The sequence below is a fragment of the Sturnus vulgaris genome, chromosome 13 (genome assembly GCF_052056855.1).
Source record: "Sturnus vulgaris isolate bStuVul1 chromosome 13, bStuVul1.hap1, whole genome shotgun sequence".
NCBI classification, from domain to species: domain Eukaryota; kingdom Metazoa; phylum Chordata; class Aves; order Passeriformes; family Sturnidae; genus Sturnus; species Sturnus vulgaris.
The window spans coordinates 8,119,481-8,147,142 of NC_142255.1; the positions used below are offsets into that span (position 1 = coordinate 8,119,481).

General features: G+C 35.3%; 1 protein-coding gene across 1 annotated transcript in view; it reads right to left on the reverse strand.

The window, feature by feature from the left end:
• UNC13C (unc-13 homolog C) overlaps window positions 1-27,662 on the reverse strand; it is a 123,258-nt gene that overhangs the window by 71,723 nt on the left and 23,873 nt on the right. The window contains exons 6-12 of the mRNA XM_088172513.1: window positions 22,593-22,664; window positions 17,868-18,087; window positions 13,660-13,887; window positions 11,606-11,747; window positions 4,737-4,906; window positions 3,825-3,940; window positions 2,285-2,448 (exon numbers count right to left, since the gene is read on the reverse strand). Of these exons, the coding sequence (XP_088028639.1) occupies window positions 2,285-2,448; window positions 3,825-3,940; window positions 4,737-4,906; window positions 11,606-11,747; window positions 13,660-13,887; window positions 17,868-18,087; window positions 22,593-22,664 (1,112 nt within the window). The remainder of the gene's footprint in view (window positions 1-2,284; window positions 2,449-3,824; window positions 3,941-4,736; window positions 4,907-11,605; window positions 11,748-13,659; window positions 13,888-17,867; window positions 18,088-22,592; window positions 22,665-27,662) is intronic.

Below are 27,662 nucleotides of genomic sequence, written 5' to 3' on the forward strand. Positions count from 1 at the left end.
TTGTATAGTAGAAAATTGCTTTTGTTTTAGTAGGAGATCTTTGTTACCAAATGCAATCTGATAATTCTATTTTCCAAATCAAGAAGCTGTACATTTTCTTCCAGCCACTAAAATTGTTCCAGAAGAAAAAGGTAATCTCATAAAAAGAAATAAAACCAGCAGATAATAGTCCAAAACAAAATTCCTCATGACAAATAGACTTAGTGCCTTCACTACTCTTCTCCCCGAAGTCTGAATGCTCTGAGACGCGTCTGCAGATGAATCAGCAAAATAACATATATGAATATATATTCTTCTCCAAGTATTACTTGGGATTACATTCATCACTGATTTCATTCCTGACTTAAACAGGCTGGGGCTATCCCCTCAAAAAGGCAGTGCTCATTATTGACATTCAACATTTTAAAATATAAAAGGATATGGGTCTGTGGGCAATGAAATCTTAGCTTTCATTTCTTGTGACTACCAATATTGAATTCTCTTTTTTATTACATCTGCCTTCAGATACCTGGTTTGCAGTCAACAACATTGAGGAAAATTGTGGGGAAAGGTATAGAAGAAAGCAAGAACAAAAAGAGGAGGTAAAATAGGTCAATTAACGTAAAATGGCTTGGTTAGAATTTTTTGAGTGAGTACTCCTGAAAAATATATTGGAGTACTTGGCCAGCTCCATGTGAGATGTACAGACTTTTCATGAATATCTGTAAGCTATGTTATTTACTGAGAGGAAAAAAAAAGCATTTTCTTTATATAAAAATATAACCTGTCAATTTCTACCGCTTTTAAGTAAAAAAGATTTAATATACTCACATCAGTTATACTGCTATTTTTGCAATGCTGACTTTTGCAACAACTGAATTTCTAAAACCAGTTTCAAAATTTTTTGGAAAATTTTGCAGTACTTGAATACATCAAGAGATGAAGAAAAACAAAATGAAAAATAAATTACTGTTAAGATTGTCTGTCAAATATGCAGCCATGTTATATTAAGATAACTACTGGGGCTGTAGCTAAGACAAAACTAATGCTAAATCCACCCTTTCTTATGCAAATCACTAATAACAGCCCTCCTTTGGCATTAATAGCTCTTAACAATTTATTTCTGGTCAAACCTTGAATTAATTTTGATACACACAGCAGGAACAACTCTATGACTAACATTTTGGTAAAAATGCCATATCATTTTAAGTCAAATTATAAAATTACAATACCAGGATAAGTTAATAAATAACATAACAATCACACAGAGCTACAGAGAAACTAAACGCAGAAACACAAATACTCATGAAAGTCAACACATGAATTCCTCCACATGTAGTTTAAATATAAAACAGAGGAACTCTCAAGTTTCATTAATTATTCTGTGCAATGCTGTATAAATTCCTTGAAGGAAGATCATTAAAAATGTGTCTAGTAAAAATACATTCCCTGTCCTTCTATTAGATGAACAGTACAATAGTTCACAGACAGATACATAAAGTGAAAGACAAGTTCATTGCAATAGCAGGTGGTGTCATTATATTCTGCAATAAAAAGAAAACTTCCAATTTTTATGTACCTTCGTACTTATTATAAGACTCTTCTTTTTAGGAGGTAGAGATGCAAAAAAGTGAGAGATATTCTGATTAAAAATTTCAAAATATCAGGTTTCTATAAGAAAAAAGTCCGTATTTTTTATTTAGAGGACTCATTTGGAGTCCTCTGTTTTTCTTCAGCTCCAGCAGAATATAGTCCTTTTCACTAGAAAAACTTTTGCTGTATAAATTGAGAATACATGACAGATCTCTCATGTCTCCAGGCCTCTGAACTATATGGTGCTGTGTTCTAAAGTGTTCAGACATCTACTTCAGAATGGACAGTGTAGTAATAGGTCTCAGTACTGTTAAAAAATGGCTTGCACAAATCATTTACATATAATATAGAACCTCACTATGGCCATTGTTGTTATTCTTTAGTCCTGGAAAAGACTACAGAGCTTGTGAAACCTTGTTCCCGTTGCATCTGGAACACTGGAAGTCTTTCTGAACTGTGCTATATATCAGTATCATAAGGATTAAGGAATGCATTAGCAGTAATACCAGTAACAGCTTATAAAATGCTCGTATCTTAAAGCCATTGCAGATGAGAAGCACTTCATTGAGAATCAGATGGACAAAAATTATTAGAATTTTAAGTCAGGAATGGGAAAGGAATGGTGAATGAAAACATGAAGGCTTAAAATTTGTTACTTCCGTCAATCACATTGTTGACAGCAGAGCAGAAAGCCAGCCATGATAATACTTACGTCATAGCTTGATAAATATATTCAATTCCATAGCGCATTGCAAACTCATCCACAATTTCTTGTGCAGCATCATCAAAGTAAACCTTCCAGGCCTCATCCCCCTTCACTTCGGGGATTTTCACCACTCCATTAGACTTCACTTCCGTCAAGTAATGGAAGAGATTCTAAAGGTAAGAAATGTTTCAAACATGAAATTTTGGCTTTTAAGAAGCATTCTGAAAACATATCCTACGTATAGTCACCAGTATGTTAATTGTTAGCCCATTTTTAATTGTCTGTTTTTCCAAAGACTGGCTCAAACTAGTCAGCAGGCTTGTGATTCAGCACGTTGTATCTCCTCAATATAAAGTCCTGTCGGTTAACGGGCACAGAAAGACTGCAACATAAAATAGTGCAGAAACTTCTCTTTTATATGCCCTTGCTAATGAATGAAATCGTGATGTTGTAATACTTATTAGTGTTTCAGTTTTAATTGCATCTGTGACCAATAAATTTCAAATTCATTATTGAAGTCCATAAGTTACAGGGAGCTGCAGGTGCCTCTCAAGATGTGCAAGGTGTGCAATAAAACTTAGGTTTAGTTCCCTTGGGAGCAAAGCTAGCATCTGACATTCATGGCATAGAAAGCTTCTCAGATTGCCTGGCTCCATATGTATCCACAAATTCCACATGTATCCACAAAATCCAACAGATTTTGTTTCCTATTTTCAGTGACTGAAAAAAAAACCACTAAAACTTCAAAATACGTATGGTTTTTCTAATTAGTCCATAATTGTCTCTTGGATGATATTAAAGAATTTGAATATTGTCATTTACTTCATAGGTTCAACATTTGCAATTTCAGCTCAAAGTCTATCAGCCCGAATTCCCTTAATAGCTGATTTTACAAAAAGTGAACAATGGGATTTTGTGTTTACATGCAAATGGTGAACTTTCAGCCATATATTAGCTATCAGATTTCAGAAACTACTTGTATTTCCAGAATAGAATTTCTACATGGATCACTATTTGAAGGAAGACAAATCAATTACAAAGAAAATCTTTCAGAAGACACACCTATTTGTCAGTGATGATTATTTTCAATGTTGACAAAAGCAAACTAGATGAAAGGAACATTATATTTGTTAATATCTGTGTTTCTCCTTTTTCTCACTCTCCAAAATATAAATTACTGAAAAACAAAATAAATTCTTTACAGTATACTTCTGTAACATATAAAAATGTTTATATATTCCTGATGTTAGCAATCATGTATCAAAGTGCTAAATCAAAAAACAGAGAGCGTTTATCTGGCTCAACCTCTTTTCCTAACACCTCCTGGCAGGAACGATCTGTTTGCTGGTCTTATGTTGTTCCACCCCAGCCTCTGAACCTGATACTTTCTCAGCAATAAATAATGGGAAATCTAAAATAAACTTGTCCTGAGGTACAGCATCAGTTATTTGTTTCAGTGTTGTAATGTTCTGCAGCCTTTTTTCCTTACACATGCCACACCTGAACAGTAATTTCTGTACTGTATACTATAACTTCTCCAACGTACCTCATGTAGACAGGTGTACTGCACATGATAGGGAGCAACTTTCTCCTCTCCTTCAATTTCAACATTGATTTTCAGTCTAATGGCACCAGAGACAGCTGATTTATCGGTTCGCTTTTCTGAAGAGTGGAAAAACAATACATTAGTAACTACCAAGAACACAGGTGTCATATGAAAAGCTTTCATAAATCATTCTAGTTTAATCTTTTTAAAGTCAGGGAGTCCTGCTGTTGAAAATGAGAATGTTTTTTAGTACTTCACACATGGTGCAGGCCATAAAATAGAATATATATGATGTAGAAAATCTTATTTTATCTCCCATATTCAAACAAGGCTACACAGCTATTTATTTACTACTTTCCCCTTTTCAATTGAAATTACTTTAATTTTCTACCTGATATCTGTACTAATTATTATCATTTCCTTTAGTTATGAAGACTTTACCAATAACCTACACTACTCTGTCTGAGTGTCATGGTAGGTGCCACCAAAGCTGCTCTATCACTTCCCTTCTTCTCTGGACAGGGAATAGAAAATCTAATGAAAGCCTCAGGTCAAGAGAAGGATAGGGGACAGATCACTCACCAATTACTTCCACGGCCAAAACCAGACTTGACTTAGAGGAAAATCAATTTGTTACCAGTTAAATCAGAGTAGGATAATGAAAAATAAACCTTCCCCTCACCCATCCCTTCTTCACAGGTTTACTTCACTCCTGATTTTCTCTACCCCTTCCCTGCCAGGGCACAGGGACATGGACAGTGGGGGTTCTATCTTTCACTTTCAAATCAACCTGCAATGTTTAATATTTTAAAAGTCATACATTGGTACCAAAGCTACATATTTTGAAGTCACAAAGTTAAAGACAGTAAGACTCTACCTACATTTGTTTTAAAGAATCAGTAAGAATCATACCTAAATTATACCATACATCCATTTCTCCACTCAGTGTTCTTACTTCAATAATGGTTTGCCCAAGGAAGTCATCTGATTCCTTTTTGAAATGCTGTTTTACTCTAGACTTGATATCATCATCTTCATCCCATACTCTTACTTTTATTCTATCTGTAGAGTTATGACATTCACTGGAAAAACAAAAATAAAACACAAAATGTGAGTGATATATTCACTATATTACTCTGTAGTGCTGCCTAATTAAACTCAATCTCCACACACTTGCTTTACTGCACCAAATGTCAAAGCACAACCAACCCACAACATCCAGAGGAATAAAAGGCCATTCCAGACTGCCGGGGACAAAACTACAATTGCTACATTTATGAGAATTACTACATATAAAGAGAATAACTTTATTGAATTACATGTACATAGAGATTGCATTTATGAATGTCAATGACTGCTCATCAAAATTTTTAATTGGAAATTCATACTTCTTGATGCTATTATTTAACAAATATCTTAGGAAAGATACAGGTCAGGTTTAGGTCAGGTTTATTTGTTTAGGGATGCCACGTAGTACATACAGTAAAGTACCAAAGTAATAGTCTGGAATAATACAAAGAGTGACAACATAAAAATTAAAGAATGTTTCTAGTGTGTGTCAGGAAGCTTTTGTTAAAAACCAAGAAGTATGCACAAACATCCCAGCAAGAAAAGAAAAACAACCAGAAAAACCCAGGAAAATAAGTAGCTGCCTTTTTAAAAAAAGATACATTAATGTTCTTTGTGACCTCCATTCCCTGGTAAGAAGAAAGAGTAGGGACCATGCCATGTTCTAAAAAATTTATTGTAACTTTAAGTGGCTTACTAACCCCTCCTGGGTTGAGTGGATTTGAGAAACTGCTGGATGCATGAGGGAATGAGGTGGCTTCACTTGCAATCTGCAGAGTACACAGTGGATAAAAAATTTTTACTCCCAGATGCACCCTGCATGTATTTGCACAGAAATAGAAAAGCAACTCTATTGCTGCTTATTCCTATAAGGCACAATGAGGACTGTTTGCTATTTGTTAGTGATGGCTTTTGATCACTTGATTGGGATGTCCCAGCACTGACAGCAGAGGTTTGGGTTAGTGAAAATCTTTCTGCTGACATTTGACTAGTACAGAGCTGGCATCCATTAAATCCATCCTGTACTCCTGCATCCATATGATGTATGTTTTTTATTTACATTCACTAATGCTACAGAAATATTTATATATTACGTATCTTTTTTTATCTTTAAATATTACTTTGAAGCATAGTAGCAAATTTTCATCTTCAGCAGGGCCTTAACTTTGACACCTGATTAAGAGTTTTTAGTTGAATTCTATTCCAAGCATATCACTGCTTAGTGATCTGTCTCTGTTTTCAGTGTTAAAACACTAATATTCCAACTTATCTTCCAAGAAGCACCCCTCAGGGGTATTCTAAGAATTAATTAGTGGTGGTAATGGGCTTTGGAAGTATAAAGTGCTGTAAATGGTATTATTACTGTCAAGGCCAATCTGATACTAAAAATGGCATGCACAGCTTTTACTCTGCCACACTGTGACATCATTCAGTATCACAGAAATCCTTGTGTCTGTCTGTATCCCAGATTTCAACTTTGCAGATAATTCTGGTAATTAAAATGCACATTTTTCTGTGATTAGCAAAACTAATAAAGTGCAACTTCCTTTCATCTTATGACTGGCTTCCCTGACATCCAACCAACCACAATCACCTATTGAATCTTCTGCCAAGTGGGAGTTTTCATAAATTACCCCTTCATGTGAACTCCTGCTATCTGTTATGGGGTGAGCTCATACTGAGGACAGTTAGGCTCTCATGTCTCTGACCACATATTTTCATAGAACATGACAGATATACTATTTGGCAATCTATGAAATGTCTCTGACTGATCACAAAATTCAAAAGCTGTTGGCAAGGACATACAAAATATAGAAAGATAGAGATGGATCAAATAAAAATCACTGCCTTAAGAAACTAGGCTAAACACAGAAACCATTTAATTCTCCTGAAACGTAGCTCTAAGTTACTGCTTTACATAGCTAAAGTCCGAATTGCATTTAGCTGTGTACCCAACAGAAATAATTGACAGGGGATTTCCATAGTGACATAGGCAGATCTGTTACTGGTGACGTATTTGTGACCCTCATCACCATATACCTGTGCTTTTAATAGAAATCTTATTCCTGCTTTGATTCTCTGGCAGATGCTGCATATAAAAAGTCACTGTGTACTTCAGCACAAACATATTTTTCTTCTCCTGAGACGACACAAATTTCCCTCTGATATATACTTAGCTGATTGAGAAATATTTATTCAGATAGTCAGAATGATGTACTATTCCCTGATGTCCTCAGCGTTCTTTTCTCCTTTAATCTTAGGTTAGTGAAATATGGTGAGACCCAGCACAACCAATGTGTTAACTCATCTTCACCTTTGTGTCGAAACTTCAGCACAAAGCCAGCTCTGCTACATTTGCAATGTTTCTGTACAAGACCGCAAAAATAACACGGATTTGTGTTTAAAAACTGAAAAGTGGATGAGCAAATATTTCCTCCTGGCCTGCCCTGTAGCAGTGTGACTGCAGGCAGATTTACTGCTGAAGTACAGAGTTGTCTCTGAATGATCCTACTTACCTGGCCAGACTCGGGAACAGCCCTATGTCATGATATGCACGTTGTGCTTTAGTCACTGCTAACATCTGTCCAGAAGCTCTGCGTGGAATTCCTACTTTTGTTTACTCCAGGAAAATCAGCCCAGGGAATTAAAGGCTAGACAACATATGCTAGTTTCAGTGTTCCTCTTCTAGCCACTCTGCTTTATATGCTCAGTAAAAGCACGCACAGAAGTGTGATACAGGAAGATGAGAAAGGAATTTCTCTCTAGCACACAGAGAATTGAAGGTACTGATGGTTCTGAAAACTAGAGAAGTTGTAGTCTACTCAGAGATGCAAGACAGAAGAGACAGTTTTAATAATTTACCAACAATCTGGTGACACTACATAACTTCTGCATTTCCAGAATGCCACACAGACATGAAATAATCCTCACAGAATTCCAGCTCGTTCTAATGGCTAGAGTAATAAAACTGTAATAATAAAGTATCTTTACAACAGTATCCAATATAAATTTAATATTAGATGCACTGGCATGACCTGATTGTACATCTCCTCTGAGAGATCTGCACCCAGTGTTAAAATGACAACTGACACTGTGCTACCTTCAGTAAGTTCAGGAAGCCACTTATTGCTATTATTACCCCTCATGTTTATTATTATTGCCATTACTGCAAGGCAGAACCAGAGCCATTCCATTGCTATGTCCTCTTTGTTCTTAGGTGCTCACAGACAGCTCCATGGTCCCTCAGGGTATCTCTTCTAGAACTTCATTAGCCCCACTGTTGGCAAACCTTTTCTGAAGTCTGATTTAAACCTCTCTAAATGTAATTTGTGGCTATTACTTCTTGTTCTACTATAACAGTAAGCATGGAAAATAGATTATTCCTTTCCTCTTTGCAGGAGAAAGGATGTGTTTAAAGACATCCTTACCTCCACTACTTGTCTCTTCTCTAGTCTGGACAGTCCCAATTCTTTAGCAGTGTTGTCACAGGCCATGCTTTCTGATAAAGTAGAATGAGACTAATTATGCTTTTTCTTGCATTATTTTACTCTGTCATAATAAAAAGAGAGTTGTATAAAATTAATCTGGATTGACAGCAGTTTGAAAAAAAGACAGACCATGCATGCTGTACTCTGAAACTGAAAAACATTATCACTGAACAAACAATTAAGAATTGCTTCTTAGAGGTGTTCTGCTCGATTTGGGCTGAGGCTGTGAGATACACAGCCTCATGTAATTTTAATTAGCAGAATGTGTCTCAGAAAATTGGCTGATTATTAAAGAATTTTTAAAATGGATGAGTCTAGATAACTAATGGATAGGTTTTATTACTCAATTGGTTTTATATAATACAATTCTCTGTTATATATTTTTACTTAGGAGGCAGTACTTGAGCTATTTCAACAATTCTGGCAGAACTGTGTTTAAATATCACTGGAAACTGGAGCAGCATTTAAGCAGTTATCTAATCATATTTTTTAAAAGTCAGTTCAGGTGATCAAGAATACATAAAATAACAGTTGAAAGGGACTTTGGTGAAGTCCTCGTGGCCCCGACAGTAAATATTTTTTAAATGAATCCACTAATAATTTATTTCAGAATAAATAATGTGCAAGTGCTACGCTTTAAAGTAACTCTAAAGAAAGAATATCTACAGCTGGATGACTGAAATCAGTTTGGGCAAATGTTTTCATGCACTGAAGGTAGCAATATAAATACAATGAACATATTTGTTAGGGCCCTTATGCTCTCTCAGAGACAGCCACAGTAGGAAAAATAAATAATGTAAAATAATCACCCAGTTATTTCAAAGACTTCTGTATTATACAATTGTATCTGAGGTATTTATGAATGGTCAGAGGAAATGTGGTACCTGCAAAGTCAGCAGGGTAATTAGGAGACGTGTGCTAGCCTAGACAGCACTGCCAGAAAAAACAGATTTCTGTATTTGAGTAAGCAATTGTCAAAAATAGTCAAGAAAAGAATGAGAGTAGACTTCTATTATAGTGTATCAATCGAAAGGTTTCTACAAAGCTGAAAACGATTCAGCCAAAATACATCTTCCTGTAATAAAAAAAAAAAAAAAGAAAATGCAGTTCCTTTTGCTGTATCAGATGCCACACTCAACCAGAAAGAGAAGGCAGCAGCTGCAGGACTCCTCCTTTGATCTGGCATTGAAAAAACTCTCCTATCACTGATGTTTCATTGAAAAAGCCCCCCAAACTTCTTCTATCTCATTTCTAATAATGCCAGGAGAAAGGATCAAAGCCCTTAGCACCTATATTACATTCACTAAATGAACATCTGCTGGCCTATTTACTTCTCTACCTTGTGCACCAAAAAGCTCTACTTTAGTAATGCTTGATGAGGTCTCCTGTTCAAATCCATGTCGGTGTCCCATGGTCATTAGCAGAGGGTCAGACTACATTTTGTTACAAACATTCTCTCACTGTTACCGTGCAATCATATCTGGGTTATGTGTGGTTCTAAGAACTAGAACACTGCCCTTACTCCAGGTGCTATGACAGAGCAAATGCACAGTGGGGAGCCAATGTTTTTTCCAAGTCCTTGTTTTGGAACAGATGGGAAACATAAAAACATGTTTTGGTATAAGGAGTAACTATAAGATCGTAAGATTTTTGAGACATCTTATTTCTACATTTTATAATTTAAAAGTTATAATGATGGTTAATATTCAATTTTAAACAGGATTTAAATATCAATTACCACTAATAGAGCCTAATTTAAACAATACTTCCTGAGTCCTTTAAATAGTTATATTGATTCACTTTAGATTTAATCTTCTGATTAAACATTTATAGTTTATTTAATCAATTTAGAAATTCTCACATACTTTCAGTTGAAATCCAAAGCATTAAATAAGTCAGGGAGATTATTTCAGAAAGCACATATGCTATAAAAATGTTGGAAAATGTATGCAGTGCAAAGCAGTTGCTCAGGAAGTTCATGCTATAGTAAGGCTTGGGAGGGGGGTAGAAGTATTATTCCTAGGGCAGGAGATGATAGTAATACCTAGTGTTGGGAAAAAAAGTAGAATATCTTCAAGTTTCCAGGGATTTTATTGTAGTTCTGTTCACATCTTTGAGAAACTACATTCAACAAGCTTCCTATGAAATTTGCTGAATTGCTCATCTAGTTTTTGACATTACGCATTTTCTACAATTAAAAGGCAAGAAAGTAATTAATCTACTTTTGGTCACTCAATGAGGTATGACACTTCAACTGTTACCCGAGTAACACAGTTACCTCACAAAGACAATGCTTTCTGGATAGATGAAGCTTATTGTTTCCTAAGCTAGAAGTTTCTAGGTGGCTGCTTTCTCTGAATTACCTATTAATTTCTAGTACAAGTGTTTGAAACTGTGAATGGAATGTCATATATTGTTTAATGCAGCTGGATTCTCTAGTACCTTTTCCAGACAAACAGAAGCATCATCTTGGACCAAAACTCTTTCAAACTTTACAGAAACAACAACCTCCTCCTCAATAAGGTAGCAGATTTTGGTCAAAAACCAGGGAAGGTAACCTGTCATGTTTTGACATTGCACCTTCTCAAAGAAAACAGGGCTCTATTTCAAATGCCTGAATGTCACAGAAATTGTTTGCACAGTTTAGTAGATAGGAATAGCGACAAGCTCTTCCCTCTTTATAGGAAGAAAAAGATGAGAATAAACTAAACAATGCCATCATACCATACTCTCCACATCTGACTTTCAGACAACACTCAGTCTTCTAAAAGTATGGACATTACAAACACACCAACCCTGAGCCTGGAGCACACCAGTTACTACCAAATTCCCCAATTACAACTCAAAGAATCAGTGTCAAATAAAAACAGTTTACCTTGTGTGGTCAGTATCTGCACATAAGAAAGCATTTCTAATGACAATACTTGTTTGGTATGTAAGGCTGAAGCATGAAAACTGTTACTTAAGTTCCCTTAAAGATTAGAATAATTAGAGACCACCAACAGATCTCAAAACAGATTTAATCATAAGCTACATGATCACTATAAGATAGAGCCACAATAAATTTTGATGCTCTCTCCATTCAGATCTCTCTAATTTCACAATGCTATGAATATGCATAGTACAAAACCATATTTTTAAATTAATTCAATATTTCACTTGGTAGAGTTACATTATCTAAATGTAGATTTAAAAAACCATATCAACAGCGTTTTCTATACTTACAAATAGAATTTTTCATCCCATACTGGATTCAAGTTTCCAAAAATAGTTTTTGTTCTTCGCTTGTTTTTGCCAACTTGCACAGTAACATATGGGTCACTTGAGCCAGTTTTGTCCTTAGCCTGTAAGCCCTGAGCACAAAGAACTGCAATAAAAAGAGAAAAATGTGTTTTAGGCCTCAGCACCTTTATTGCCAAGAAGTAAATGTGAGTGACAACAGCAACAGGAAACAAAGGCCTCAAAATGAGGGATCATGAAAGAAAGGTTTCTAGATTATTTTCCCAATGTCTGGAGATTGACAAGGTTTGTCTAACTATCCTTCTGGACTCTATCATATTTTAAAATATAGTTTAATAGAGTAATAAGTATAAAGATTCACTACTGAGCATCAAACAAATACTTTTCACGCATAATTCAAATACTTTCCTCCAATTTTGGTTTAATCAAAATAGCAAGGAATATAGTATTGTATTCCTTGTCTTGAGTCTGATAGTTCCCTAAAATTCCCTGCCCCCCAATAAACAAATAAAAATTTCCAAAATTTCTCCAATGATCCAAACGAATGTTTCCAAAGTAAAACCTCCAATAATATAGAAAATATGCCCTGTGGCTTATGGAATTTAACATGAGGGGCAAGGCTATCATTTGCCATTTGTTCACTTCAGAGATAATTTTTAGAATACTTTCTATGCTGTCACAGAGGGTGACAGTTCAGATCAATTATCAACTGTTTATGTATTTGCTATCCTTTCTGAGAGTTTATGTGGGTATACAGTCAATGGATATGAATTGGGTGGCAAATATAAACACATACAATTTGATTTTCCATCATAATTCATAAAAGTGGAAATCTCAGGAGAAAGTAGAACTGTCAAAGAGCAGCCTACCAAAGCCAGAGAATTGCAGCTAAAACACTCACTCTGGCTCTTACCATTGAGCAACAGTTGGCTTTGTTATTTTGCAGATATTATTTAAATCATCTCATTGGTAATATTTAGTTAACATTCTCTAATGTCAATCATTTTGGATAACAAAGCTCCCTTGACATGCTCAGAAAAATGATTACCTAAAAATGGCACTTTGCTCAGCAGATCAGCTCTTGGTGTGGGTTCAATGGTATGTGCTGACTTCAGTAAAAGAAGTAAAATTCTGCTATTCTTTAACACATCCAATTTCTGAAAACACTCTTAGAAATGAAATAGCATATTTTGTCTTCTCTGTTCACTTTAAATCCACAGGGAAACTTTCAGAAGGCAAGATACTTTTAGAAGTATCCCTCTCCTATTTATGCAGCAGAATTAAAGGACAGCCTATCGAAAGTCTCCAAGGATTAAATTGTATGTATTATACTGGCCTGAACACAAGACAGCCTTCAGCATTCTTTAGAGGTAGAACTAAAAATAAACATATGAATTAAATATGTCCCTAGTGCTTAGTGACAGTCCCAAAATTCCACAATTATTCTTTTGAGTTTCATGCACCACCTCTCAACCTTCAGAATAGCCTCCATTTATGCTGAGGTTTTAATTCAAAACTGAAATGTCAAAGTCAGAGGACCCGGAAATCTTCATGAGCAGCCAGGCTAATGCAATTGGAAGCCATCTGGAATATGTTTGGAGCAAGCAGAATTATGCAACATCAGCATCACCAAAATGGAACATACTCTTAGTCAAGCAATGCGAATGGATAATAAGTTTCAAACCAATGAGATCTGGAATTGCAAGCTGAAGTGGTTTTTTTAATCACTCAAAGCCTTTTTTTTGGTGAACTTTAACTCTTGCAGTTGGTGGCAAAAAACTCATCATTAGCATAGGAGATAATGTAGGAGCTATTGGAGACAGATTATTTTTACTTGTCTTCCTTCCCAGAGCAGTACAATATAAAATGGTTTTGCCAGCTTAAAACTCAACTCTTGCAGTTGGCATCCTGTAAATTCAACTGCTTGTAGATGCACCAAGTATGCAATTGAACATACATTCCAGCTCTACTTATAAAAAATCTTGCTCCTGACCCAGGGAAATAGGAAAGAAAGAGCTCTTAGAACAGAAGAAAATTACCTGTGATAGTTATTTTTGCTGACCATTTGGATGTTCCATCCAAAACGCTTTGTTTTGCTGCTTTTGTATATTGTACAAAATCTTCTTTAGAAATATTAAACATTTCCTGGATAACTTCAAACACCTCTGGTCTATTTTTCTCTCTAATCTTCATTCTTTCCTTCATAGCACTAATAATATTCTGTGTTTTGTCTTCTGCACCATGTTTGGAACTTTTCTCAGCTGCTCCTGAAATGTGAGAAAAGGTCACAATTGTTACTGAAAATTAACTTTGTTCTTTTTCCCCTCCAGGGTCTCGAGTCAACTCTTGGTACATCAGTACATGGAGGAGATCTTTGTTTCACCTGAATAATAACTCATATATATGCTTTGTGATATCTAAAATTATCGGCTGATTTAGTTCAACATGAGGGGTTAATATTCAGCTACCATCATAACATTATTTATTAAACCAATGCTATTTAGTACCAATCAGTACTGTGGAAATATCTCAACATGTGTACTGAGCAGTAAGCACAAATTTGTGATCTCAAAACTCGATCATTAGACACCACATCTATGGAGACTTTTTGGAAAGGAGAGCCTGCTCAGGAAAATAATATATCACAGGTATGGAACAGAGAGGTTCCCCTCTCCAACAAAATGGTCATTACTGATAATTTCAGCGAGTATATGAGGATGGTAGAAGAGGTCAATGGATATTTGAGAGAATCTGTGAGAATCTGTGTGAGAATACTTTAGACTGTATTAGCCTGTGGTCAGAAAAACCAGCCTGTCAGGCAGAAAAACTTAGGTAATTTTTCTGAGACATCAAAACCACTACAATGTTTATTGGTTCAAATTAAAAAAAAAAAAAGATTTTAAGGAGACTGAGTTGTTGCAGATCTTATTCACAGTTCTTTTCAGAAGTGCTCTGGAGAGATTTCTCTCTCTAACAATTGCAACTGATCTCAAAGGCCCTTTAAAAATAAAAGGGAAGTTCACATTATAAAATGTCCTTTTCTGTCAGAGGAAAAGGTTTCTAATCAGTGTGTCTACCATATACTCTTGAAAAAACCCCAAAAATCTACCTTGTATTTGAGTGTGAGAAAAGAAACATCAGACTTGTATGATCAGAATGGTAGGAAGCAAAAATTTAAATTCCTGCAGGCTACTTCAACTCTTGACGAAATTAACATATAAAGCAAGATAGAAAAATACTAAAAAAATTATAATCAATGACACACTGCCACTTGCTATAGGCATTGCTGAATTTTGGCTCATATTGTTAAGCACTACTCAAAGGCTTGTGGCACTGAATATTAGAATCATCATTATCATTAGCAGCAGTAAGTGCTTCACTCTTCTAAAAAGTTGTGTAAACATCATGCAACTAGTCAACCTCAAATCCTGGGAAGATTAAAGTATTATTGTTCCCTTCAGAGGGTTAGTAAAATTAAAACAAAATAGTTTTGAACAATTTGTTATGCAATTATAATTCAGATATTTCAACACTGAAGAAGCATGGAGTTCCATCTTTACAATACCATCAAACACCAATATGTTCTTTTGAAAGAATTTTTGTTGAACCACTCAGCTTGTAATGGCTAAAGAAGGAATTTCAACTCTACAGAGCTGGAAAGGGTCATCTTTCAGCACAAAATTTCAGTGAAGTCCTACAAACCAAATATTATATGCTTCCCTTTCTTCAATTTTCAATGTATTTGAAGGTTTCTTAGCACATTGGAGGAGAACTGAAATCTATATATAGAGAGAGATGTAAAGTGGGGAGGCATAATGTTATAAGATTGGAGAAGTGTGTGTTGAAATACCAGATACCAGGCATCTCAAAAGGCTGAAGTATATGTCTTCTTCAAGGGGTTTTTCATGGCTACTGAATCTTGAGAAATCTTGAAAATCTCTTGGTCAGAGTACTTTTCTTTTTTAATATAGAAGACCAAAATTCTAATGATTAAAGATTATCCAGACTGAAAAATTAGGAATTAGTAGAAATAGAATTATGTGCTACTATGAAACAAAATACCAGTTTAAAAATTCTCTAGTGATTTTATTACAAAAGAGATGATTGCTGAGCTGCCTGGAAACCATGACAGGTCATTCTCAGAAGACGCAGGAGGGAACTTTTTTCATTTTCTCTTATTTTCTGCCCTTCCTTAGAAAGTACAAATGCAACAACACAACTGAACAATAAACCCTGGCCACAACCTGAATGGCAATAACATATTCCTGTTAGAAACCTTGCTGATTTTTGAGACAGCACAGATAAAACTGAAATATGTGTTAAAATACAACTTCCTTTAAGTAAATATCTTTCTCTTTATACTCATTGATCGTAACTAGTTTTACATCCCCTACTTGCTGACAACCTCTACTGCTGTCTATCAACAACTCTTCGTGCAGTATTGATCAAACTAATTAAGACAATAGTGCAACTTACATTGCACACGAAGTTAACAAGCTACTTTTGCCCTAGGGACTGATACAAACTCAACATAATTGAAATCAATTCTAATTTAATATTGCACCTAGTAATAGAAAGGGATACCTTATAGAAGATGAGAGAGCTAATGAAAGTGTCACTGTTTTTTTTCTAAATCTAATTTAGAACAATTTTATATATTGACCCTAAAAATCTTGAGATGTGAATTCATTTCTACAGTCTACGTTAGCAATCATTATATATTAACAACAATAAACCACAGAAGTCTGAAGGCCAATATATCCTATTGATTATGAGATGGGCAAAAGGATGACTATGATAAAAATAACTACATTGCACTTTATGACACTGTTAGCATCAGCTTTCTCAGAAATAGAGATTTAACCAACTGGTCAATTCATTTTTCATTTTCCAATGGAAAACAAGGGACATGAAATTTTCAAAGTAGTATACTATGAACGCTAAACAATTAATCTGTTGCAAAAAATATGACAGGATGCTCAGAAACATTTGCATACTAATGAGAAGAGTGGAATCCCTTAGGCATGTTAAATATTTTATCTGCAATTTGCTGCCTAGAGGTTTTGCTCTTTTAAAACTCAGTTGTTCAATGTTTTCAAACTGTTCATACCACAGATGTCTGCCAATCTTATTTATTTTTTGTATCCTCTCAGACTTATCGTCCATATATACCTGCAAAAATTCATCAAATGCATCACGGTGCTCTGAACGATTTTTTAAATGTTGTTTTTTGAAGTGGGGCTGGTGATATGGGCCAGGGGACAACAGCCCAGTTTCAGCCACAGTGCAGAATCACAGTTAAGCACAGTTAGGAAGTTTGATTAGAAATTCATCACTGATTTATTCTCCATGGGGTCAGTTGCTCTGGGAAATTGTAATTAATTCCTGAGCAGTACAAATCTTGAGCATGCATCCCTCATGACAGCTCTTCACACAGAGAACACAGTGAAAAGAAAGAAAAACTGAGTGAAATATCTATGCAGCTTTCCTACATGTAGAAGCTCTGGAACATATCAACACTGAACAGTGCTAAAACAACTCCAGAGTATGGAAGCCCATTCCATTCCAAAATCAGAATATCATAAAACTTAAAGGTCTTGATTTTCTATTGCTTAGAATCTTGTATAATAATTGTCTTGTAGTTTAAGAATAATTTAAATACACCTGATATATTTTCACAGGAGAATGCATGGTGGCTGAAACCAAGCTGAGCAAGGAAAAAACAAAGGAAAGGTTGTTTTGCCTTAATTCTAGTGCCAAATGGCTTACAGAATAATTTTTCCCCCCTTACACATACAGGATTTAGTATTTTGAATGGACAAAATCCTACTTACTGTTCTATATTTTTGACTATTATATAGCACATCAATATGACTACTGTAAGTAGCAGGAATATTTATTAATATTTCCTTTGACGATTTTTGTGTTTTGAGTTAAGTAAAACAAAGAGGGTTTATGTGAAGTAATAAATTGCTCCAGATATTGCCATAGGCAGTGGAAAGTAAATAATTCACTGATATTAGCAAGAATGATTTCGTAAATGCCCAGCAACATTAGACAGATTTCAAGGACAAAAGCATAACTAACAGTAGGTTTTCCATAAAGCTTCTGGCTAGCTTCTCAGCTGAGGAGCATCAACACACCTTCACTGATTTGGGGTGGTTTGGTCCTTCATTTCAGCTGAGCATGCACACAAAATCAAAAGGTGTGAATTAATACAACAGTTCAGCTGTCATTAAATACTCACTCTGCAAACAGTCAGCGTTTAGGAGGTCTTGGCACTTGTCATGGCATTTGACACCACATTCGGTGCATCTCATGCCTTGTCTGGCTATGCCCCAAAGGAGGCCTTCACATTCATAACAGTATGTGGGAGTTGTAGCTGTCCAGATTTCAAAGTTATGAGGTGTAGTTGATGATATTGGATAGATCAAAGCCTGCAGGGTCTTCTTGAAGACGTGTATTTTCTGTTCGGCAAGAAAAAAAATACTTCAGCTGTATTGTTTAACACCAGTGAACTGTTTCTAAACCATATGCCATTTACACTTAAAATGTGTATATCAGAATATACACAGAAGTATAAATAATTTGCAAAATACTGATTTACTCATTTTGCTTTATACTTTGAAAAGAACTCTGCATGACTGTTTTGTCTGATTACACAAACAGCAGAGTTAGGTTGGAATCAACTTATTCAATTAACACAGTATTATATATATCTTGTTATATCTTGAGGCAGAAATTAAATAAATAAATAAATAAATAAACAAAACCAGCATTACATTCATTGAGGCATCCTGAGTAGCTACCTAATATTAATTCCGTTAATTTAAATACTTCCTATAGGGACTTAGACACATTGCATAAAATGACTTTTGATTATATTCAACACGATCTTCTAATACCAAGTGTATATATAATCTCATCAAATAAAAGCAAGCCAAATATAGGGTTCCATTTTATCTGTATTCCTATAATAGCATACTTATTACTTCATCTTTAAGCTTCAAGTTGCTTTTTACTATAGACAAGAATGATCCATACTCTCAAAAATCCAAACCCATTTCTTGGACTGTTTTGAGTTAAGACCCATGACTAGATAGTTCTACTACAAGAGCTCTTATTGGCTTTTTACTGATTAGAATTGTAACAACCTCAGTCTCAGCTCCTTACGGCTTAGTAAGATGAAAACAAAGCAGTCCCTGTAGTTTTGCACACAAGACCTTGGCTTATATGGGCACATATAAGTTTGTTTATTTGAGCTTTTTTTCAGGCACCCCAATGTTCCAGGTCCAGGCAATTGACTGGGAATAAAAAGAGCTCAGCAGCCTGTAGGCAGCACTTAGCACCAAGCTTAGGTTGTTTGTGTCTTTTTTAGGGGGCGGGTGTTTGCTAAACTCACGTGTGACTGCCATGAATGGATTAGAAGTTCTAGATTCATTCCCTTATAAATGAAGAATTGTTTATTTTAGAAAGAAGAAACTGTATCATAAAACATATCACGGTGGGCTATTTCTGAAAGTCTGTCTGTCCGTTCCTGTCCTGCTCTGGTGTGGATATTATTAAGGTGCCTCTAATGCTGGCTATATAGCTGTAGCAAGGGAATAAGATTTTGGAATTTGTGCTGTCTACATTTGTTTTTAACATCGCTGCCACAGTTCTGACAGTATAGGAAGCAAGGCAAACTTACTCAGTTAAGCATTTGTTAACATTCCCTTATCTTTAATATTCAGCTGTGGTAATTGCATGCCAAATGGAAGATATTAACCTGTCTGAAAATATGTTGACATATTATTGGAGTTATGTACCTGCATCTCTACTCAAACTTGTGAAATATTCTATTAATAATAGATTGTCTGATAAAAGTAAAATATTCTTTTGTTGTGCATATATGGATAATGTTGCACAGAGTCATCAATCAAAGGACTTTTGCTACCATGGGAAAAACAGTACCATGTAGCCATAGGGTAGCCATTGATTCATAGGGTCAAGCATTAAAATAACAAAATATTAGGTAGCTTAGGCTGCAACAGCTCTTATTGAAGTTAGTAGTTACTGCAGAAAACAATATCCATCCTGAGAAGCCTGGCCAGAGACATTTCATGGGCATTTGGCCTGAGCACATCTGAGAACACTGTAGAACAGAACTAAGAAAAAACACCTGATTACTAAAAACATACAAAGACTAAAAACATATTGCTCTCCAGGGTGCTTCTTAGCTTATCCTAATAACTGCCCTGAAAGCAAGCAAAGGTGTGCACCAGTTTGATTTGGCAGACCCTAAGAACTGTACAGTAATGGCCACCTAACTCTGGAGAACACATTTTTGTACATTACTCCACTTTTGCCTTTCATGTTACAGGAACCAGAAAGGAAACTTTAAAGCAACCTAAAGTGAATTTGTACAGTTTGCTGAGGAATCATGTTTCTCAGAAACCACTGATTACACTCCCACTCCTGAGCTCATCTAGCCTCAGTACAAATCCTGCCCTTTCACCCTGTCCAGCTTCAATATTTTTCACATTATAAATACTTCCGGAATTTTGCCAGAAACTTTAAATATTTCTGAAATGTCAGTAAGTAATAAAATTTACCCTCAACAGGCCTTAAAAAAACCATTTGAAGGTAAATGAAATTTTCAGCTGAAAGACACAATTTGTAGATTGGTTTTGCTGCTGAACATGTTCATTCCCCTGTTGTTAATAAAGCAAATTGCAAAGGAGAACTTTATTTCTCTTACTGTCTAGAGGCTTTCAATCCTATTACTCTTCTCTGTTTAAATGTTTTTGTTATGTGAATTACAAAGCATAACTACATGGCACTAATAACTTCCAATATAACTATATAACTAATAACTGGTTTGGCAACATTTAGCACTACTAATGTATAGGAGAATTATTTAGTTATCTGCTTAATCCTCTCAAGGGAAATTTACTTGTGTCATATATTACCTGAAATACTTGTTGATGTCATTGATGTATAATTTTCAAAAATGTGCAGCTCTGTCTTTGTTCAACAAAGCAATAAAATGGGTGCTCAACTGAAAGCATTACACTGCTTAAAATGTCTTTGAATCTGTGCTTGAGAACACACAAACTCACTGTGCCATGATTGTGTGGTACCAGAAGGATAGCAGTGACAGGTGGCAAAGCTCAAAGCCTTAACCTCGGGGTGTAATTTTTTGAGTAGGTGGCACTTCAGTTTTAATAAAAGGCATTAGTTCAAAGAATTTTCATACTGAATCTAATCAGCCAAATAACCCACACCCACCAGAGTCACTAATACTCCCTCTAGAAAAACTTGAGGGAGGGTAAAAACTAGAAAAGCCTTAATCAGAGGAATAACTTGCCCAAAGGGGATGTTTCTTCCTTAACTTTTATTGGTGACTCCATTTCTTCATCTGCATTTCACATCTTCATTTTGTGGAGAGTATCTGGAGAATTCTTTTATGCCTGAAAATGCCTGTCCTTTTCGTTTTCAAATCTTTCTACCCAGTGTAATGATGCCCTAGGTTATTAAGTTTGGCTTACTACCTAGAAAAGTAGAAAAGTAGTGCTTTTCCCTTTGTCTAAATATCTTGTAAGAGGTTTTACTGGCTTACCTTTATATTTGTCTGTGAAAGAGCACTCCCTGCCCCTTGGTGTGTGTAGTGAGGGCTGGCATAGGACTGGCATCTCACATTCACCTCTACTCTGAATCAGCTTTTTACATTTTCCCATCAAATGAACTTTCATGTGTCTAAATTACATTTGCTGTCTGCCTTTGGACTCACATTTTTATGTCAAGATTTCTTAAGAAGGAACTATTTCTGGTACACAGGTTTTTTCATATGGCACAGTTCAAATGGAGGCCAAATAATATAGAGGTGTAAAAATACATACAAATGAATTTTCCCTTCCATTTCTCCTGAATCAGAGTTCAGAAGTTTCTCTGGTTGACAGCGAGCACTAGAGATATGTTTGCACTGAGCTGTTCACTGGGATTTGCTACCTTTTTTTTTTCCTCCTGAACAGGACCATTTATGTAAGAATCTGTAAGTGCAAATTATTCTTTCTTGTCCTGCCTTTGTAGGCAATTAATATTATCTCCAAAACTTGCAACTTTAGCCCTTCAAAGTCAGAACCTGAGAGGAGGCATGTAAATAAATAGATGAAGCTGTAGTTATTTTCCATAAAAGGTAGTTATCCTTATATATAATATTGTTTGTTCAGTAAACATCTTTTAGTAAAGTACATGGAGTATTTTAGGGCCTTTTACTGAACTCATCTATTTTGGTACAAAGTATAACAAAGCTGAAAAATGTCTTTATTTTGTAGCACTTGGATGCCATAAGTTCTTCCTCTATAATTTTCCCTCAGCCTTAAACTCCTTAAGACCCCATAGTTTTCCGTTCTATTAACCTTTGTTGCTATTTTGAGATAGCAGAATAAAACAACTGCTACCTCTACTGGAAGAACATTTCAAACAACAGCTGTTTTCTACCTCAGCAATCTATCCCTGAGCACCACCAAATCATAACTTTATGATTACCATATAAGCACAGAAAGTTCACAATCAACCAGGTGAGATTGATGGATGTCAATTTTGTCCTACATGTTCCAGTCCCCAGAACACTCTGTCAGTATTTCCTGTTCTCTCATTCTTCTGCTATGGACCTTAAGAACAGTGTAAGAAAAATTCAACTCTTCATTTTTCTTCAGAATAGGGTGTATTTTAGAAGGTTATGTATGCACTAGCAATTTCAGGAACACAAAATGGGCCTGTATTTCTTCAAATTATTGCTTTTTTTTCAGTTCAGCCATATCAGGCAGCAAATTCTGCACAGGTTCCCTGGAAGTTCCTACACAATAAATGGAATACACTCCATTTCATCCAGTTTGGAGTGTGTAAGGCTGAAATAATTTTTAGGGATCTTTAAACAAAAATTTCTCTTTTACTTAAAAGTCTTAAACCTGTCATTGGAAACACTTACCATTTCATCAGTGTTTATGGAGGTCCGGATGAGCATGGCCATGGAAATACCAGATTTTCGAGCTGCAAGTGTCTGTTTAAAGCAAATGCAAAAGAGTTACCAATTACACAAGTAACACCAGCTGTTGAATCTAATGGAAGGCAAATAATACTTTAAACTACTGGATGTAAACTAAACTGTAGAAGATACAAAACCTATTAGTTAACGTATGCAGCTCAAAATTTTTAGGGTTTCAGTACATAATGGAAGTATACTTTCCATCATTGTTACTGTTTCTTTCAGCAGTGTCCAGCTGAACTGCCATTTCTAATACAAATCCTGGTATTCAGAGATTTGTGACTCAGGTTTTTTAAACCACAGGCTGTCACTGTTTTTCTGCTTTGCCAACCAAATTAATGTAGTACAAGGATAGGCATCCTGCCCTAATTTGGAAGCTGCCTGCAGCAACATGGAAGATCATTTTGCAGTAGTCTTATGGTTCAAGTTGTCAGTCTGGATAATTTTTGTAACTCACTGAGCATTTTTAAACTCTGTGTATGTATATAAAATGCTACTTAAATAAACAGACCTCAAGAAATATTAAAGTATTATTTTCCTTAAAGGCAATATTAATTAAATACTATGGATAGCTATATGGAGAAATACTCTGGTTATTTGAGACAGGATCTGTATCAATCTGTCCTCATTTGGTCACATGATGTTAGTGGTATACAGACAACTTCTGGTTCTGAAGATAATGCACTCAGTTGCAGAGATGAACTCTTTTGCTGTAGTGGTACATAAAAAGGGACTGAAAATAAAGTAATTTTAATACACAATAAAAAAGGAAATTTTATATTCCTAATTGCAACACTCCAGAAATTTAAACGAGTCCTTGAGAATTAACTAGTGAGTATGATGATCAGAAAGGCCCCTGGGAGAATGAGTTCTGTGTGTTTTACAAATAATATTTCAAATCTGAATATCACTTCTGCTATCAATAATCCTTTGGCCTGACAGAAACAGATGAGATTTATTCCATTGTGTACAATATCAACCATAACACTGTTATATTACTGGACTGCACCTGCAGTGTTGCTTTCACTCCTCCTTTCTCTTACTCTAAATCATTCCAAGTGTGTTTGTACACTTGTGCCTTATCTCTGTTCTTCTGTCATCCACTATCTGCTTTGTCATGCTTTGCTGCCCTCACAGTCTAGCACTGTATGGATCAATTATACCACCCACTAACCATAAGTCTGTTGCCTTTGTTGTGAGGATGCAGATTTTCATCTAACTGTGAAGTGGGTCTCTATAGTTCATCATTATAGAAATATTACAGCAAAATTTTAAATGATACTTTCTACTTGACATTCTTATTTTTGTGAAATGCATGCTGGGCCAGAAGAAATTTAGGCTTACATCAGCAAAGGAACTGCACCATTAATCCCTGGATGAAGAGACAATTCCAATTTCTTCCAATTATATAATTTTAAACACTGGTATATTTAAAATGGATTTCTATTTATTTATTTATAAGACTGTTCAATTTTAATTTTAAATGTTCACTTTCCCTGATTCAATTTTCAATAAGTTTCTCTTGATAATAATTAAACTTGGAGACTGACAAAGAATTATTAATCTTGTGAAACCAATTATAGGGTGAGAAATCATCCTTGGCTTAGTAGCATTCAATTAATCTCTCTCCTATTAAAAAGAACCCTCCTTTCTTTTTTTTTCCACTTTTAAATGCAGCAATTTACCAACTCTATGCCATTAATTTGCTGCCAGATTCTCCATTCTGTTATTATTAAGTAAATAATTGTTTACTTCTCTGTGACCATCCTTTCATTCTATTTTTGTGAACGTGGGAAATTCCATGGGTGTATGCCAGTGAGATTGACAAAGTCACAGGAAAGATTAAACAGTGTTCAGGCTTTGTTTTTTCACTCTTTTTGTGTCAAAACCCAATGCTACAAGACCCACATATCAAAGTTAAAAATGGCAAATAAAAACTCTTTTGGATCATTAAGAGGAAAATAAACAATTTTCATAACCAGCAGAGTTTTTGGTATTAAAACAATGCACTTGAAAAGCATCAGCCTTTCGATCCCTCTTGAAGCACAGGTTTTTTCTCAAAGTCTTGCCAAGCACCCATGTAGATTTACTTGCCTGCACTATGCTAGTTTTATGCTTTTTATGTCCCTTACACGTAGGAAGGGATTTGACCCTTTTAGGTCTCAATTGCACAATCCTAGCCATTCCAAGCAATAGAGCAATGTGAACGACTTGGCAGGACAGAAGCACAAAGGGCATAAGAACATTAACCTCAAATATAGGGCAGTGGCTGCTGCTGTGCTCTGTCCTCCAGCAATACCAAAGAACATGAGCCAGCAGAACTGCAGATTCATGCTATCACTGTAAGTCAATAAACAGATACTATTTCTTGTGACAAAAAATATGGGGAAGCAATTTTGACCTGTCACATGTCCTTCAAGCTCAGTTCTCCCAAGGGGTGCCCTTGGAATCGTGGAGCTTTACTATTTTGCTTCTTAAACAGAAATGTGTCTAAAATTATAGTACAGTGCCCTATTTAAAATAACAAAACCTAATAGGAAACAGATAATTAGGCTGTTCTAATAAAGTGTTTGTTGTGTTGGAAGAACATGATATCTAGAGAGATTTGTGACAAACCAGTAAGTTTAACAGTCAGATGAATTACATTTACAGGGATTTTGGTGGAAAAAAACCCACAAAGATTATTTCCATTTATGTACCACTGTCAGAACAAACTACATCTTCAAGAGAAAGCCCACAAAATGCTTCTGTTCTAAAACACTGAAGCTGGTGATAATTCAACAGCATGAAGCATTGAACACATAGCAGTGTCACTTCTTAAGTATGGAATGAAACAAGGAGGAGTGAGCATTTTGGAAAGAGAAAGGGGAAAAACCTGCCACATTTATCTATGGGAAACAAGGTGACAGGTTATGAACATAACAAGAAAACTTCTTCCCCTATTGCCTCTCTGTTTTCAAGTAGCAGCAAGAAAGAAAGGTAAGTGCAGCTCATCAGCTGGAACTTCCTGGAAGTCTAAAATGCCAGGGTATCAAAAGAATATTGACAGCAACAGGAACCTTCAGTGTTTCATCCCTCTCCTTTAACAGGACACAGAACTTGTCAGCAGTTCATACTTGTTTACCCTCTCAAACTGATGTCCAGATACTACCTCATGTCTTTCCTTAGGTAAAAATTTGACCTGCAGAGCATAAAAAACCTAAGTGCTGTTGAATTATGAACATATGAAAAAAATTATCAAAACTAAAAAGCCTAGCAAAAACCTCAAACAATAGAGAAGATGATAAAGCAGATCATTGCCTATTTAATTTTTAATTTGTTTTGCAACTCTCTAATACAGGATTTAAAATAAATTAGTCTCCTTTACGCTCAAGGCCTTCTAGATTACCTAATAACTTGTATCTACACTGTCTAATTTATTACCTCCAAATTTGCCTTAGCAGCTTAAATACATAAATTGATACAATTAGAAGTCATTCTAGCAAAAACATTGAAAAACGGTGACTAAGTAAAAGCAAATTAGACTCAATCTACAATTACATGTTAAATGATCAATTGTGTTGAGGAAAAAAAAAAAGAAGTACTCTATCACAATGAAATAGGCAAGCTGTGTCTTGCACAGCTAAAATAGCACAGAGGAACAGTCAGGCTCCTGTTACTTCATGACTATTGGTTGTGCCATGCAATACTCATTCCTCTGGTCTTACAGAGGGTTTCCGTTTTCTTGACCATCTTTTCTTGTTTCCTTTAAAAAAATCTACAGCCTGCTATAGCAGGAAGAAAAAAAGCTGAAGACAAACCATTTTTATCACTTTACAGATGTTGACATTATTTTTAATGTGATGTAAAAGTTACCCACTAGAGGTGAATGCAATGAAATTTCACCATTTACAGCATTTAAAACCTGCACAAATTTAAAACTGTTTATTTTTGAGCAACTACGAGTATATCACTCCAGGGATCTCAACTTTATTATTTGGGAAGACAGATTTGTAACGTTTCTTGGGGTGCTGGGGTGGAGGGGAGTAGGAAGGAGGAAAAAATAACTTGAAAGGAAGTAAGTCACTGAGAGAAATTACTTAGCCCTGTCCCAAAATTTTTCAAAATAAAAGGTTGATGTCTAATCGTGAAATAGTCAACAGAACTGCAGTATTAAGCCCAGAAAACAGATTTCGAAAAAATGGCAATTCATCTCCACTGCACAATCATTACTGGACATAACTGTAATATCATCTGCTTTTTCTTCCTATCTGTAGCACAGACACAAAAGCATGATCTGTCCAGGCTCAAAGATAATGATATTGTTATGATTTCAATTTAGTAGACTTAGAAAGCCCTCACAAATATACAAATACTTACTATTTCATGATTTATCTGCTTAATGTAAGAATATTTTATTAGGAATATAACTGAATTTGCATATCAATGATTAAAGGAGTTAAGAAAATGGACTGCTGATAGCAGAATTAATGAAAAATAGTCCAGGTATTTAGCTGACAACATACAAAAGCAGAGAATATGACATCTGCAATTTAAATTAATCTCTTTTTATATGAATCTTTAATTTACCATATTTTAATTCCAGCCTCTATAAATGTTGGGGTTTTTTTTGTGGAGACACTTGCAGAAAAAAGTTCCAATGCATTATCATTTTAGCTGAAACAGGCAGTTGTTTCATCTGGTGTGCTCACTTCAACAGACTGCTTTACAACAGCAGCAAAGATTCACAAATTATTCTTGTGCTCTTATAATCAAATAATAAAGCTAGGGAGCAATACAGTCTTTATTGATCAAAAGAAGAAATTTGCCTGATTACAGTATAAAATCACCTTTAAACTGAATAAACACAAGAATTTTCTAGAGTCTTCATAACATTCAAAATAATGACTGGCATTAACAGAAGCAGACAGTAAAATAGAGCTACCTTTGGCTATGGCTGGGCAGATCACACCTATTTGGCCCCTGTGAGTTAAAAACTTCTAACCTCCACTGTAATTATTGATATTTCTCTCC